A 16,692-nucleotide genomic window follows, 5' to 3' on the forward strand; every position below is an offset into this window, starting at 1 on the left:
AAAGAGATGACACATTATCTATGCATCTATTACTCTACAGACACAGAGAGACTTACTTCATAACATAGAGCAGTGGTTCTCAACCTTCCTCATGCTATGACTCTTTAATACAGTTCCGCATGTTGTGGTGACACCCCCCACCATAAAATTATTTCATTGCTACTTCGTAACTGTAATTTTGCTCCTGTTACAAAAGGCAATGTAAATATCTGATATACATAACATTGGATATGCGACCTCCAAAGGTCATGACCCACAGGTCAAGAACCGCTGCTCTAGAGGCAACAACGCATGCCCTTCCATTGCCCATACTCTTGTGAGGTTGCAGGCAGACAAGCCACAGCTTCTGACAGTACAGAACTTTGCACAGTAGGGTTTCTGAATAGCAAGGAACATTCTTTCTGTCCCCAAATTTTATTGCCCTAGCCAACCTGCCATCAAAAGTCCCTGTCATATGCTTACGTGACAACTGGGACTGAGCAGGCAGAGAAGACGCTGAAATCTGTGGGGCTGCAGTCAGGGTCACAACAGCAGTTGACATCACACCGTGCTGGAAGCAGGTCACAGACACACAGAGCAGCAACTGAGGAAGAAAAACAGTGGGGGTCAGAGGACCACAGTAGGCAGGCTGTTACTGCTCCCTGCCACCAAAGGATTCCAGAAGTCAATGTCACAAAAGGTCTGCTTCCTATTGTGCTTGGGGGAAAGTCACCTGTGGACATCAGTGTCTCCCTGAGGTGACCACAGATGCCTGCGCTCCTACTTCAGAGTAGAGTCCAAGGAAGGACTCTTGGCCACCTCATCCCTTTCCTTATATGTCCTGGTTGCTTTTTATTCTTAATTTTTTTCTTTTCCAACTTTTTTTTGCCTTGTCTATCTTGGAATTCACTCTGTGAACCTGCCTGCCTCTGCCTCCTGAGGCTGGAATTAACTGTTAAGATTAAAGGCTTTTTTGGCCAGTTGGTTTGAAACTATACACTCCTAGTCATTAAGATCCTGACCAATAATCAACTGTTCCTATTTTGGCTTAAAATGTCCTTTTTTTTTTCTTTTTTCCTTTTTGAGACAGGGTTTTTCTATGTAGCCCTGGCTGTCCTGAAACTCACTCTATAGACCAGACTGATCCTGAACTCAGAGATCTGCCTGTCTCTGGGATTAAAGACATGTGCCACCACTGCCAGTCAAAATGTTCTTTAAAAATTTATAATACAGGGTAATAAATTTATGGCAGGATAATACAGCATGGAGGAAAAGCAGGAGCCCACCCCATAGCAACTTTGCCTGTGTCCACTCTGCTGGTCATCATGACTCCAGTGCTCCTCTCCCAGTCCCTTTAGCGGACAGAGAACCTGCACAAGTGCAGAAGAGAGCCTCCTCCAACAGTCTTCAAGAGCTCTGGGAGCTGAGAATGTGACAGACACACTGTTTCAATTTAGCATTCATTCTTGTCAAACGGAGAAAAAACCCTTTGAAAGAATAAGAGAGCCCAAAGAGATGGCTGGGTGGCTAAGAGCACTCATTGGCTGCCCTTGCCATGGATCTAACTTTGGTTCCTAGAACCCACTTGACAGCATACAACCATCTGTGACTCTGGTTCCAGGGCATCCGATGCCCTCTTCTGACCTCAGGCACACTTACAACACACAGTATACATGCAGGTATAAGACAACATCCATCCACATAAGATAAAAATGAATAAATCTTAAAAAACAAAATAGTACCAGAGCATGAAAATAACAAACTGAATTCATGACACAGACTATTGTGAGAGGGAGGAAATAATAAATTCGGGGCTTCAGGGTTTTTTCTTTCTTTCTTTCTTTCTTTCTTTCTTTCTTTTTTTTTTTTCTTTTTGGTTGTTTTTGCTGTTCTGTGTTTCCTGAAACAGAGGCTCACGTGGCCCAGGCTGGCCTCCTAATTGTCCCACCACTATGTAGAAAATTCAGGATCACAGATGTGTACCGTGGTTCCCCCCCTCCCCCAGCTTGGGCATCACTGAATCTTAACTGTAATGTTTTGTTTCCTTTTTTTTTTTTTTGGAAAATAATCTTAAGCTACAAACAAACAAAGAAAAGAATTTTAGTCAAATGCTTATAGAACGTCACACCAACATTCTTGATTGTCTGAATGAATGGTTTCACAATTAATAGCCAGTTCTAGAGATGGGAGGCTCAACACCTCCCATCAACTGGGAGGCAGAGTCAAGAGGGTATGTATGCAGGTTATAGGCTAGCCTGGGCCACTCAGCAAAACCGTCAGGAAGAAAGCTGGGCAGGAAGGAGAAGGCGGGAGACTGGAAGAGCAGTCTGGAGATATGGTTCAGGAGCTAAAAGTACATTCACTTGTGTACAGAACCCAAGTTCAGTTCCCAGCACCCAAGTCAGAGAGCGCACAATCACCTAACCAAGCTCCAGGGGCTCTGAGGCCCTTTTCTGACCTCTGAGGACACCAGCACACATGTGCACATACTCACACAGAGATACACAAACATACACAATAATTTAAAACATTTAAAATAAAATACTTTTTAAAAGTTTTAGATTCCCCCCCAAAAAATGGTATAACATGCTTTAGAGAAGCATGAAGAGAAATGAAAGCTTATTGATAAATGCATAAGACTTTCTTAGTCTGAGGGACAAATGTACTCCCTCTAAAAAAGATTCTCTCTCTAGCCAAGGACACCTGTGTATGCTCATTAAATAATACCAAAATTCCTGAACCGCAATGAGAAAATAAAGTGAGCAATTAGGTCCGCTTCCTCATGTGTCTAAGACTGTAACCACGATTTGTTGTCAAAGCTTCGACCTTTGTAAGTAACTAGATGAGGATTAGACACATCATGGGCTTGATGTGAGGATTAAATGAGTTACAGCCCAGTAATGTCCTTGGCAGGGTGCCTGCCGCACTGCAGCTAATAAGTGAGATAGCAAAAAAGATGAAGTGCATATTTGTCCCTGGAATGCCAGCCCTGAACACGAGCCCTAGGCATGTCAGCTCGGGCACATCTGGGGGAGAAAAATCACTAATGGGCGCACTGACCTGGATTGACAACATTCCAGTTCAAAAACCTTAGAGAGGCCAGGCAGTGGTGGCGCACACCTTTAGTCCCAGCACTCAGGAGGCAGAGGCAGGTGGACCTCTGAGTTTGTGGTCAGCCTGGTCTAAGAGTGAGTTTCAGGACAGCCAGGGCTACACAGAGAAACCCTGTCTCGAAAAAATAACTCCCCCCCGAAAAGCCTTGTAGAGTTTCAGACACGAACACTTGGCTATATTGTCCCCACATATAATGACGGGATGTCTCTGCTAATTCACAAGTCAGCGGGTGAAATATAAAGCAGAGAGTTTAATTTATATATTAAAGTATCAAGTATATTTCTCATTTGTTTCCCCCTTTGGTGCTGGGGATTGAACCCAGGGCCTCCTGCATGCTAAGCGAACACCCAATCACTGACCCGCACCACCCACCAGCCCTCGTACTTTTTCTCTAAAACAGTAATAAAAATAAATCACACACACACTCTCTCTCAATCTGGACAAGACTGTCTAAAGTTCTTTTTTTGAAATCACAGCTCCATGGAGAACCTAAGGACTGCTACAATCCCTCACCCTAGAAAAATGCGGTTACAAAATTTTACAAACTCAAAGGGTCACAGAGCCCTGAAGCCACAGGTGTAAAGTCAGATTATAAAAAATTCACTAAATGTGTAATGCAAGATGAAAAGATCAGTTTCTGGGCTGGTGAAGGCACTTACCAGAAGGCCTGGTAGCCACTTGGTTTGGGAGCAGCAAAATTCAAGCTGTCCTCTGACCTCCACATGCCATGGTATCTCATCACCACACACATAAATGAGTAAATGTAATATTGTTTTTAAGTAACATCAGTTTCTGATGCACTCATTATCCATAAACACAAATCCTAATATCCGGACCTAAGCCCTCACCTTACACTTTTTCACATCCAAACAACATACGAGGCACGCTGCAATCAACAGAGAAGGGCCCTCCCTATTCATTCTAAGTGAGCTACACCTTTGGCGTCTGAAATGTACGAACTGAAAAGTTCAGCAGAGTCTAAGCGTTCATTTCCTCCACGTTCCAGAAACTACCTAATTTTATCTTCAGCTGGGCAAATTTATTCATTATAAACTTTGGCATTAAACTTTGTCCGGGTCTACTGAAGTTTTCCAAGATCTGAGAGTGTCTCATTTAGGCCCCCCTGCCTTCCACATTTGTGTGCCGGAGATCCCATCTCTTTTTCAGGGTTATAACAGGGAGGCTAACAAGGATGGAACTTTGAGCGGTTATCATTTTGGTTCGTTCTCAGTAGTCTTTTACCCGCTCTAGGGAGTTAACACTCTGTACCCACCGTCAGTGACCGGGGTGGGCCTGGGGCCTGAGAGCTCCGGGGCCCTGGGAGTACCCGGGGTCCTAGGCGACCCGGAGGTTCTGAGAGTGGCTGTAGTGGTGGAGTTGAGGTCCTCCTTCGTCACGTCTGGGGTGGTGGCCTCGGTGGAGTTGAGGTCCTCCTGCGTCATGGCTGGGGTGGCCTCGGTGGAGTTGAGGTCCTCCTGCGTCATGGCTGGGGTGGCCACAGCCGGCGTGGCCACGGCCTGGGTGCTCGCTGAAGCGCAGCAGCTTAGGAGCACCAACAGAAGCGGCGGGAAGCCCCGCGGCCCCATGGCCGAACACAGCAGCCAGACCTGTGAGTTGCCAGGCAACGGCCACAGCCGAGCGCAAGGTATCACGGGAAAGGGTTCCCGAGGCCGGGAAAGTCTGGAGAAGGTGGGGCCTGGGGCCAGGCCAGTGGGGATAGGCTTAAAGCCGAGGATTCCGCAAGGGGCGGAGGCTACGCCGAACCGGGAAGAACGGGGCTGAGTGGGCGTTTCAGGGGCGGTGCCACGACCCGCCGGGGCGGAGCCTGAGGCTACTCTTTCGAAGGAACTTTATTGTGAGACCCTGCGGGTCTCATGGCGGTTTCATTAAATATGAAGAGTCCCAGCTACAGCCTCATGGTATTTACAGTCAGTCAACTCTAAACAGAACCTAGAAGTGAGTATTTCTAATAAAAAATCCGCTGCTGATGGGTGGAGGGAACTTTAGAAGCGACTTGGGACCTTTGAAGGAATATGGAGTTCAGTCATCTCCACCATTCTTGAATTCCCTACCCCAGGACATTGCCTTCTTTGCCTATGGATACACCGCAGGAGGTCACCAGACTACTCTAGCCACGTATTTATGATGAAGGAACAAAAGAACCTTTAATTTTTTTTTGTTTTAGACAGGATCTCACTGTGTAGCCGGACTGACCTCGAACTCATGACAGTCCTGCCTCAGTCTCCAATGACAGGCATGTGCCATCACATCCAACCTCCATTTCTGCCTTTATGATTGATTATATGAATTGGGAGGTTTCCTTCAAGTCGTTTTTTCAAAAAGTTTATTTATTTATATATTTTAATGAGTGTTTTGTTCATATGCATGCACACCAGAAGAGGGCAGCAGAACTCGTGAAACTAGAGTCATAGACAGTTGTGATCCACCATGTAGATCCTGGGAATTGAACTCAGGACCTCTGGAAGAGCAGCCAATGCTCTAAACGGCTGAGTCATCTCTCCAGCCCCTCCATAAATCTTTTTACTATTTATTTATTTTATTTTTATTTTTGAGACAAGGTTTCTCTGTGAAACAGTCCTGACTGTCCTGGAATTTGCTTTGTAGACCAGGCTGGTTTTGAACAAACTCACAGAGATCCACCTGCCTCTGCTTCCCAAATGCTGGGATTAAAGGTGTGTGCCACCACCATCCAGTTCTCCTCAAGTCCTTTTTCTTTTCTTTTTTTCTTTTTTCTTTTTCTTTTTGTTTTGTTTTTTGGGTTTTTGAGACAGGGTTTCTCTGTAGCTTTGGATCCTGTCCTGGAACTTTCTCTGTAGACCAGGCTGGCCTCAAACTCACAGAGATTTGCCTGCCTCTGCCTTCTGAGTGCTGGGATTAAAGGCATGCGCCACCGCCGCCTGGCTTCTCAAGTCTTAGAGCCCCATGCTTTCAAACATTCTGTGAAAAGTCCTCGAAGTCCTCTTGTCCAATTGCAATTCCTGATAAACTCAATGTAATATTTTGACATTTGACTTCTTTAAAAGTCAAAATATAGATTGCATCTGCTCCTACATTTTGCAAGCCTTAGGGACAATGGTGACCATTTCTGTTAGACTATTTTTTTTTAAATCACAGTTCCATATTTTGCCCAAAATGCTGGTATGTGGGTTACCTAAACTGTCCACCTAGGAGCTAGAGAGATGACTCAGCAGCTAGGGGCACTTGCTCTTTCAGAGGACCAGGGTTCAGTTCCCAGCACCTGCATGGTGTCTCACTGCTGTGGAACAATCTTTGTACACTGTAAATATATATTACTGTCATCGGTAACAAATAGCTGACTGGCCTATTGCTGGGCAGGAGAGATTGGGTGGGAGAGCCAGACTAGGAGAATTGTGGGAAGAAGTGGACGAGTCAGGAGAGTAGCCGTGAGAAGCAGAGGGAGCAAGACATGCTGGAGGACAGGTAAAGCCATGAGCTACCTGGCAACACATAAATTAATAGAAATGAATAAATTTAAGTTGTAAGAGCAAGTTAGTAATAAGCCTGAGCTATCAGCTGAGCATTTATAAATATTAAGTATCTGCATTGGTTATTTGGGAACTGGTGGACAGGAAAGAAAGTTCACCTACACCTCATAACCTCTGCAGCTCCAGCTCTAAAGGATGCAAAACCTCTTCTGGCCCCGTGGGCACCTGCATGCATGTGTGTACCCACAAATAAAAGAGCAAATCTAAATGTGACACTTCAATTATTAAAAACTAAGTAGGGGGCTGGAGAGATGGCTCAGTGGTTAAGAACATTGCCTGCTCTTCCAGAGGTCCTGAGTTCAATTCCCAGCAACCACATGGTGGCTCACAACCATCTATAAGAACATTGCCTGCTCTTCCAGAGGTCCTGAGTTCAATTCCCAGCAACCACATGGTGGCTCACAACCATCTATAATGAGGTTTGGCACCCTCTTCTGGTCTGCAGGCATACAGGCAGACAGAACATTGTATACATAATAAATAAAAAATAAATAAATAAAATTAAAACTAACTAAATAAAAATAGCCAGTAAATCTACCTATGCTGGAGTTTCTTCCCATCCAACATTGTTATTAACAACAAGTATTCCAAAACTGAATGTATTGCAGTTGCTCATCCATTTATTTGGTAGTAGATTTGGTTTGTTTTCAGTTTTCAATGATTTAAAAAAATTTTTTTTTGTTTGTTTTTTCCAGACAGGATTTCTTTGTGTATCTTTGGAGTCTGTCCTGGAACTTGCTATGTAGACCAGGCTGACCTCAAAATCAGAGATCTGCCTGCCTCTGCCTCCCGAGTACTGGGATTAAAGGCATGTGCCACCACTGCCTGGCTTCAGTGATTTTTATAAAGTCACTCTAACAGGTTCAATATAGACTTTAAGTGGGCACATGTTCTCTTTTCTCTTGGATGCCCTAGGGGTGTGTTTTATGGTCATGTGTGTTGGAAGTTTATAAGAAACTGCCCAACTTTTCTCCAGAGTGACTTCCCAGTTTTTCCCTTACCTGTATGCTAGCTCCTGTTTCACAAGCTCTTGAAACACTGGGAGTTGAGGTCTACTCAATTTACTCAATTTTATTTCCATTTTTGGTTTTTTGCTAACTTGAAAGGCCATTGTTCCATTGTTGTTATCTCATTGCTGGTTAACTAGTTGACTTCTTGTCCTTAGCAACAGTGTAGGCACTGAGGAGAACCCTGCAGTAGTATAGGGGAAAGGGCATGTTAGTGCCCACCCTCCTTTCTCCTAACATTAGCCTCACCCTCGGGGAGGAAGCCAACCATCCTCTCCTCTCCTTCAGCCCTCTCCCTCTCCCTTGAACATTTAAGCCAATCTCCAGTGGCCCTTGAAATACTGCCTACCTCCTCCCATGCCCCCAAATTAGGGGCTGACGCCCTAAGATGGATGCTTTCCAGCTGAGGTTATGCCACCCTTCAGACCGTATCCAAAGCTTGAAAGCCATGACAAGAGCCTCTGGCTGTATAGAAGCCCCCAGAGTACAAGCTGGCTCACTTGGTGGGGGCAGTGTGGATATTTTTTTAGACAGGATCTCTCACACAGCACAGGCTGCCCTGAATCTCAGTGTATAAATAAAAATGACCTTGAACTTCTGGTCTTCCTGCTCCCACCTCCCCAGTGAAAGGGCTAGCATGTGCATGTCATCATACCCAATGTATACGACACCAGAGATAAACCTAGGGCTTCCTGTGTACTAAATAAGCACACTATGAATTGAACCATATTCCCAGCTGCTCTTTGTTTGGTGTGTGTGTGTGTGTGTGTGTGTGTGTGTGTGTGTGTGAGAGAGAGAGAGAGAGAGAGAGAGAGAGAGAGAGAGAGAGAGAGAGAGAGAGAGAGAGAAAGTCTCACTGTGTAGCTTTCATCCTTTCTGAACCAGTTTCCCTGGTGATGGGCCTGCAGGTGTGTGTATCTTCAATCTAGCTTCAGTTGGCTCTTAATCCCATTGACGTGAAGTGACATGTTGACTTTGTAGTTTGATGTTGAGGTACCAAAAGCACCCGGAGTCTGAGGTCAGGTGTGTCATAACACGCTTGGAAGACTCAGGCAGGAGGATCGTCCGAAGTTCAAGGCAGCCCCTAAGCTAATGGAAAAAGCTTGTCTGAAAGAAAGGGAAAAAAAGGAAAGGAAAGAAGGTACATATAATTCCAGTACTCAGGAAGCAAAGACAGGAAGATCCAGAAGTCAAGGCCAGCTTCAGCTGCATAGCAAGGCCAAAGCTAAGTCTGGACAGACTTAAATGCAAAACCAAGACTGGAGAGATGACTCCGTGATTAAGGGTGCTTGTAGAAGATTGGGATTTGAGTCCTAGCACCCACTTCAGGCAACTCACAACTGCCTGCAAATCAAATCTAGCTCTAGGGGATCGGACTCTCTCTGCTGGTCTCTTTGTGAACCTGCACTCTCATGTACATATACACACACCCAGATGCACATGTATACATAATTAATAAATCCTTAAAAGAAATCATATAAAATGCATTATTAATGGGCCACTGTGGAGTTTATTAAAAGCCAGGCATGGTGGTAAGTACCTGTAGTCCCAGCACTCAGGACCCCAAAGCAAGCAAGTTCAAGGCTAGTGTGGGCCATATAGTGTGACCCCCATCTCAAAGACAAGCAGTCACAAATGCCCCAGAACTCTAATCCAAATGAACATCTTTACAAATTAAAGAGAAAAATTGAGCAAATACAAGACAGGATAATAAATCTTTCTTTTCCCCCCCGAGACAGGGTTTCTCTGTGGCTTTGCAGCCTGTCCCGAAACTCACTTTGTAGACTAGGCTGGCTTCGAACTCACAGAGATCTGCCTGCTTCTGCCTCCTGAGGGCTGGGATTAAAGGCATGCACCACCACTGCCCAACAAGGAAGTAAATCTTTGGGTCCTGAATTTGCAGATGTCCCTTGAATTACTGGGTTTTGGTCCCCATATCACCCCAGGAGCCTTTCTGGGGTTCATCAGCTCCAGCTAGCTTATCGCTCAGCAATTCCACTCAGCAAGACCATTGGTCCTATCTTTCAAGAAGTAGGTGGGTGTCTGGTGAGCAGTGTCTCCCATCTTCTGTGTGTGTTCACTTTTGATCCCTTTGTCGTCATTTTAGGAGCATGTCTCTGGAGACTGACAGCCATGGACTGTCTACCAGGTTTCTGTGTTTTAGGGAACATCCTATGTCAGGCATGGAGAGGCAGAAGAAAGATGAAAAGAACACATTCTAAGAGCACAAGGCTGAGGTGGGGGAACATATGACAAATATCTCTCTACCTTCTGTTCGAGTCTGCTGTGGATCTAAATTGCTCTTAAAAATGTTAAAGATGAGCCGGGCGGTGGTGGCGCACGCCTTTAATCCCAGCACTCGGGAGGCAGAGGCAGACGGATCTCTGTGAGTTTGAGGCCAGCCTGGTCTACAAGAGCTAGCTCCAGGACAGGCTCTAAAAAAGCTGCAGAGAAACCCTGTCTCGAAAAACCAAAAAAAAAAAAAATGTTAAAGATGGGGGCTGCCACAGGAAGTGCAATATTGACGGTTACTGCGTTTGCCTCAGCGACATTTTCTTCTGGATTGTGCCTGTGGCATAGCTGATTCCTGTCTCCTAGTTTTGAAGCCATCAGCCAGGTCACTAGAAATAGACCCATTGCTGCAATCAATAGTAATCATATCACACGTCATGATGTTTCCCTTGGCCAGATATGCACTAAACCATCTCAAGATTCAAAGCGTTTGGCAAGTTGTGGCAAGACAGGGCCACACAAAGCCCTCATCGGATTTTCATGACAAATACGGCAATATGCTGCTAATTAGTGGATCCATTTTCTGTTTTGTTGGATATTTGTTTTATATGACACAGATGAGTGTAGAATGGAACCTGTCTCCTGTTGTCAGAGTTACCCCAAAAGAGTGGAAGAATAAGTAATTATCTCAGATATCATAATGCAGAGTTGTCTCAAAACAAACTTGTCATGAAATGCTTTGTTAATTAAATATAGCATAACAAAAGAAATAAAATTCATTTGAAAGTTCTAAAAAGAAATGTTAAAGATCAGACATGGGCCAGGCATGGGGCACACTCCTTTAATCCTTGCACTCAGGGCTGGGAGGCTGAAGCAGATGCATTTGTGAGTTTGAGGCCAACATTGTCTGCATAGATAATGACAAGCCAGTTGAAGCTACATAGTGAGACAACATCTCAAAAACAAATCCAAGTGCAACACACACACACACACACACACACACACACACAGCCATCCTGATGAAGGTTCATTGAGTACAGGCATTTACCATCAAGCCTGATAACCTGAGTTTGACTTGTAGCACCCATGGTAGAAAGAGAGAACTTCCATAAGTTATCTTCTGACCTCCTTACGTGCAGTAGCATGTGCAGCCATGCATGCTAGGACCCTAGTTCAGTTCCTGGCACCAATGGGCTAGTGACTCACAACTGTTTGTAACTCCAATGCTAGGTAATCTGATGCCTCCTTCTGACCTCCACAGGCATTACACACATGTGGCATACACATGCACATACAAATTAAAAAGTAAAAACTTAGAATGCATCTCAGAGCAGTGATTGGGCTCAACCCCCCCTTCTGCCACTTGTTAATCATGTGACTGTGGATTTGTTCTGTGTGCTCAGATTCCTATAGGAAACAGTGACAGTGGTAAAATGTGGGGTGGCATGGCACTAATCATTTAATAAGCTCTCAAAAGGCTTGAAAACATTGCTGGGAAAGGGGTAGAGTTACAGATCTGGAAATGACAGACGCAGGCTGAGAGAGTACACAAAACACTAAAGAAAATGAAACATGGCTCTGAAGTTGACGGAACTTTGCTGGGTCTTTCCAAACTGTTCTGAACATTCCAGTTCCACATTCTACCTGCAGGTGGCAGCATTTATCATTAAAATTGTTCTCCAAGCCCAGCTGGCGGGGGTGGGGACACGACTATTTTTTCATTGGCTCCTGTTTATTCCACGAATGTTAATTGAACACATCCTAGGCATGGTGACCCACAACAGGAACTCCAGCACTTGGGAGGCGGAGACGAAAGGATCAGGAGTTCAAGGTCATCCTATGTTTCTCAGCGAGTTCTAGCCAGCCTGAACTGTGTGACACCCTGTCTCAAAAATCAAACAAATAAAAAAACCCTTAAGTGTAAAAATATACAAACAAGTGAACACGCTAAGAAAGAGATCAGTAAGGTTCCCTTATCTCTACCTTCAGAGGAAAATGCAGAAATACCAGAAGACATTGATACTATCACCTGTTCAGTGAGGGGAGAGGAGGGTACAAATGAAGATACAGGAACTGGAGGTGAGAGAGCATGCTCAAAAGTGCTGCCGGGACTGGAAGCCAAACTATTTCCCTTCTAGGAAGAACATCCAAAATTCGGAAACAAAATCAAGAGATAACAGTCTCCTTGGAGCCTGGTATGTGACTCCCTTGAGAGACTCACAGGGCTCCACCTGCCTTGGCCTTCAGAGTGCTGGGATCAAGGTGTGCACCACCACACCTGGCTAGCTTCACTATTTGAACTGTTTGGTCTTTGGCAAGCTGAGTACCTTCCTGCAGTGTGTGTGTGTGTCTGTTTGTGTGTCTGTCTCTGTGTGTGTGTCTGTGTGTGTATCTGTCTGTGTGTGTCTGTCTGTCTATCTCTATGTGTATCTGTGTGTGTCTGTTTGTGTGTCTGTCTCTGTGTGTGTGTGTCTGTGTGTGTATCTGTCTGTGTGTGTCTGTCTGTCTCTCTCTGTGTGTATGTGTGTGTATCTGTCTGTGTGTGTGTGTCTGTCTGTCTCTCTGTGTGTATATCTGTGTGTCTGTCTGTGTGTCTGTCTCTGTGTGTGTGTGTCTGTGTGTGTATCTGTCTGTGTGTGTGTGTCTGTCTGTCTCTCTCTGTGTGTATGTGTGTGTATCTGTCTGTGTGTGTGTCTGTCTCTGTGTGTGTGTGTGTCTGTCTGTCTCTCTGTGTGTATATCTGTGTGTCTGTGTGTCTGTCTCTGTGTGTGTGTGTCTGTGTGTGTATCTGTCTGTGTGTGTCTGTCTCTCTCTGTGTGTATGTGTGTGTATCTGTCTGTGTGTGTGTGTCTGTCTCTGTGTGTGTGTGTCTGTCTGTCTCTCTGTGTGTATATCTGTGTGTCTGTCTGTGTGTCTGTCTCTCTGTGTGTGTCTGTGTGTGTGTTTGTGTGCGTGTGTGTGTGTGTAGGTCATTTTTTGTTGTTCTTCAGGCACTGCCCATCTTGTGTTTTGAGACAGGGCCTCTCATCTACTGGCGCTTGTCAAGCAGGCAGGCTGCGTGGCTGGGGAGCCCCGGGAGCCCTTGGGAGTCTGCCTGTCTCGGGACTGCAAACTACACACCTCCCATCTAGACATCTAGCATCAATCAGGTAGGTTCAAAGGCTCGAACTCAGGTCCTCACGCTGTGCAGCCTTCTCTTCAGTTCTTCTGTTTCCACTTTCCATGTTTCACCGAAATCATGGTTCAAAGTCAAGAGCTCTCCCTATGCTGTTGGAGCAAGCCTCTGTACTGCAGGCACCTCCTGTGGACTCCTTGGAGCAGGTATCTCTTTTTATTCAGGTGATTGTAGGTGTGTGGATTAATATTTGGGTTTTTGATTTGGTTCCATCGGTCCTCCTGTCTGTTCTTATGCCAATACCAGGCTGTTTTCAGTACTGTAGCTCTGTAGTAGAGTTTGAAGTCAGGGATTGTGATGCCTCCAGAAGTTCCTTTATTGTACAGGATTGTTTTGGCTATCCTGGGTTTTTTGCTTTTCCATATGAAGTTGAGTACTGTTCTTTCGAGGTCTTTGAAGAATTTTGCTGGGATTGAACTTGTAGATTGCTTTTGGTAAGGTTGCCATTTTTACTACATTAATTCTACCTACCCAAGAGCACGAGGGATCTTTCCATTTCCTGGTATTTTCTTTAATTTCTTTCTTCAAAGATTTAAAGTTCTTGTCATACAAGTCTTCCACTTGTTTGGTTAGAGTTACTCCGAGATATTTTATATTTATTTTATTTATTTGTGGCTATTGTGAAGGGTGATGTTTCTCTGATTTCTATCTCAGCACATCTGTGTACAGGAGGGCTACTGATTTATTTGAGTTAATCTTGTATCCTGCTACATTACTGAAAGTGTTGATGAGTTGTAGAAGTTCCTTGGTAGACTTTTTGGAATCACTTATGTAAATAAACTATCCTATCATCAGCAAACAGTGAGAGTTTGACTTCTTCTTTTCCGATTTATATCCTCTTGATCTCCTTTTGTTGTCTTGTTGCTCTAGCTAGAACCTCAAGAACTATATTGAATAGATATGGAAAGAGTGGACAACCTGATTTCAGTGGAATCGCTGGGAGTTTCTCTCTATTTAGTTTGATGTTGGCTGTTGGCTTGCTGTATATTGCCTTTATTATGTTTAGTTATGTTCCTTGTATCCCTACTCTCTCCAAGACCTTTATCATGAAGGGATGTTGTATTTTGTCAAATGAGATGATCATGTGGTTTTAATTTTTCAGCTTGTTTATATGGTGGATTACATTGACAGATTTTCGTATGTTGAACCATCCCTTCATCTCTGGGGTAAAGCTGACTTGACCATGGTGAATGATTTTTCTGATGTGTTCTTGGATTCGACTTGCCAGTATTTTATTGAGTATTTTTGCATCAAGAACATTTATATTCTTAAAATAGATACATCTTTTTAAAATAAAAAAATAGCCCAAAGGGACTGAAGAGATGGCTCAGTGGTTAAGAGCATTTGCTGCTCTCAAAGAGGCCCCGGGTGCAGGTTCCAGTACTCATATGCCAGCTCATATCCATCTGCAATTCCAATTCCAAGGATCTAGGAGATCCTATGCCCTCTTCTACCTCTTTGAATACCTGGCACACACATGGCACAAAGCAAAAAAAAAAGGAAAAAAGGAGTGTTTCCCAAACCATGGCTTTTCTTCCTTTCTTCCTTTTTTTCCTCTTTTACAGCATAATGGGGTGAGGGCAGGTCCTGGGGCTGGAGTCCAGAACCTTATGCATATTAGATAAGAGGTCTGCCACTGATCCCTAGTCCCCGGCCCTGAGGTTTTAACTCTATAACTAAAGATAAGGGTTGCTGAGACGGTTCAGTGGGTAAAGGTGCCTGCTACCAAGCTTGATGACCTGAGTTCAATCCCTGGAACCCATCAAAGATGGAAGGGTAGAACCTACTTCTTCAAGATATCCTCTGGCCTCTGTATTCATGATGTGACACACACATATGCCAAACACACAAATAAGTAAATAATAAACAAATGTAATTTTAAGAGGGGTTTGTGCCAGATGTGGTGACACACATCTTTTATTCAAGCACAGGAGAGGCAGAGGCAGGCAGATCTCTGTAAGCTTGAGGAGGCACAGTCTATATAGAGAATGCTAAGCCAGCCAGGGCTATATACTGGAACCTGGTCACACAAAACAAATTGCAGGCCAGTAAGATTGCTCAATGCATTAAGACACTTGACTCACAAGCCTAATGACCTGAATTCTACTCCTGAACCCCATATAGTAGAAGGAGAAAATGAACACACACACTCAAACCCACATGTGAATGCACATGTGTAACCACTAATATGTAAACGTAGTGAACAATAATATGTTTCTAATAAATGAACAGTGAGATGACTCATTGGGAAGTGCTTGCCAGACAAGCTCCATCTGTAATTGGAGTCAGATCCCTAGGACTCACATAAAGGTGAGAGAGAACCAACCCCACAAAGTTGACCTCCACACACATACACACCCCCACAAACATTATACACACACGTAAGAGTAGATAAAAGTTTTAAATAATAAAAGGTTAAAATGTTTTCTTTTCATGAGGGCTGGAGAGATGGCTCAGCAGTTAACAGCACTGGCTGCTCTTCCAGAGGACCTGGTTCAATTCCTAGCACCCACATGGCAGCTCACGGCTGTCTGTAACCCCTGTTCCAGGGGATCTGACAGCCTCATACAGACATATCTGCAGGAAAAAAACCAATGTACATAAAATGTAAATAAATTAATTTTTTAAAAATTTGCTTTTACTGCTTGAAGTTTATTTTCATTTTCCTTTGTTTCTTCTTCATTTTGTTGAATTTACTATTTATTTATTTATTTATTTGGTTTTTCAAGACAGGGTTTCTCTGAAACTTTGGAGCCTTTCCTAGAACTAGCTCATGTAGCCCAGGCTGGCCTTGAACTCACAGAGATCCACCTGCCTCTGCCTCCCCAGTACTGGGATTAAAGGCATGAGCCACCACCGCCCGGCCTGAGTTTATTTTTTGTTTTTGTTTTCTTCCCGGAGGTGGGATTTCTCTGTGTGTGTTCGTGGCAGTCCTGGAACTCGCTCTGGTCTCGAATTCACAGAGGTCCACTTGCCTCTGCTGCCCAAGCACTGGAATTAGTGTCCACCACCACCACCCAGCTCTTTTTGTGGAATTTGTACATAAAGTCAGAGATCAAATTAACTTTTATTTTGATCCAAAGTCTCTCTATATAGTTTAGGCAGGCTCTGAACTCTTTGTGAAAAACAATGACCATGGTGTGTGTATTTATACAGGTACCATAGTGCAGATATAGAGACCAGAGTTCCAGGGACCAAACTCAGGTCATTAGTCTTGGTGGCAAGTGCTTTACCTGCTACTTCAGCTTCCAGAGAGTGGAACTACAGGCTTAAGTCACAAAACCCAGGTTTCCGTTTAAATCCTCCCAGAGGGATGGATGACTAATCTTCACACACACACACACACACACACACACACACACACACACACACCTCAATTTCTTCTTGGGTTTCCTAAGACTTGTGGGTCTTTTGTCCCCTCTTAAAGCCTCTTCGGGGGCCTGGAAAGCTTCTTTCCCTCTCAACCGTGCCGGGTCTGTCTCCTGGGTAACTCCAGCTTGAACTCCTAGGCCGTCCTGGCAGGTGACAGGAAGCATATCTTTTAGAACAATTCAGTCCTCCTTGACGTCAGGAGCAAGCCTGTTTCCATCTGCCTGAAGCTCTCAGGCATCAGCTTCCTTCACTCTTTTCATTTTCTGCTTTGTGTGGAAAGACAAGG

The 16,692-nt window shown here is 44.4% G+C and overlaps 2 protein-coding genes across 4 annotated transcripts in view; one reads left to right on the forward strand and one right to left on the reverse strand.

Moving 5' to 3' along the window:
• The window catches only part of Tctn1 (tectonic family member 1), a 30,525-nt gene extending 25,812 nt beyond the window's left edge, over positions 1-4,713 (reverse strand). For all 3 annotated transcript variants that reach the window (XM_038345745.1, XM_038345743.1, XM_038345744.1), the window contains exons 1-2: positions 4,367-4,713; positions 463-583 (exon numbers count right to left, since the gene is read on the reverse strand). In XM_038345745.1, the coding sequence (XP_038201673.1) occupies positions 463-583; positions 4,367-4,679 (434 nt within the window). In that variant the 5' untranslated portion in view covers positions 4,680-4,713. The remainder of the gene's footprint in view (positions 1-462; positions 584-4,366) is intronic.
• Positions 4,714-10,296: 5,583 nt separating this feature from the next.
• LOC119824561 (cytochrome c oxidase subunit 7B2, mitochondrial-like) lies at positions 10,297-10,542 on the forward strand. The gene has a single exon (XM_038344753.1). The coding sequence runs from the start codon at positions 10,297-10,299 to the stop codon at positions 10,540-10,542; it is 246 nt and encodes an 81-aa protein (XP_038200681.1).
• Positions 10,543-16,692: the final 6,150 nt, after the last annotated feature.

Source organism: Arvicola amphibius, chromosome 10 (assembly GCF_903992535.2).
Source record: "Arvicola amphibius chromosome 10, mArvAmp1.2, whole genome shotgun sequence".
Classification (NCBI taxonomy): domain Eukaryota; kingdom Metazoa; phylum Chordata; class Mammalia; order Rodentia; family Cricetidae; genus Arvicola; species Arvicola amphibius.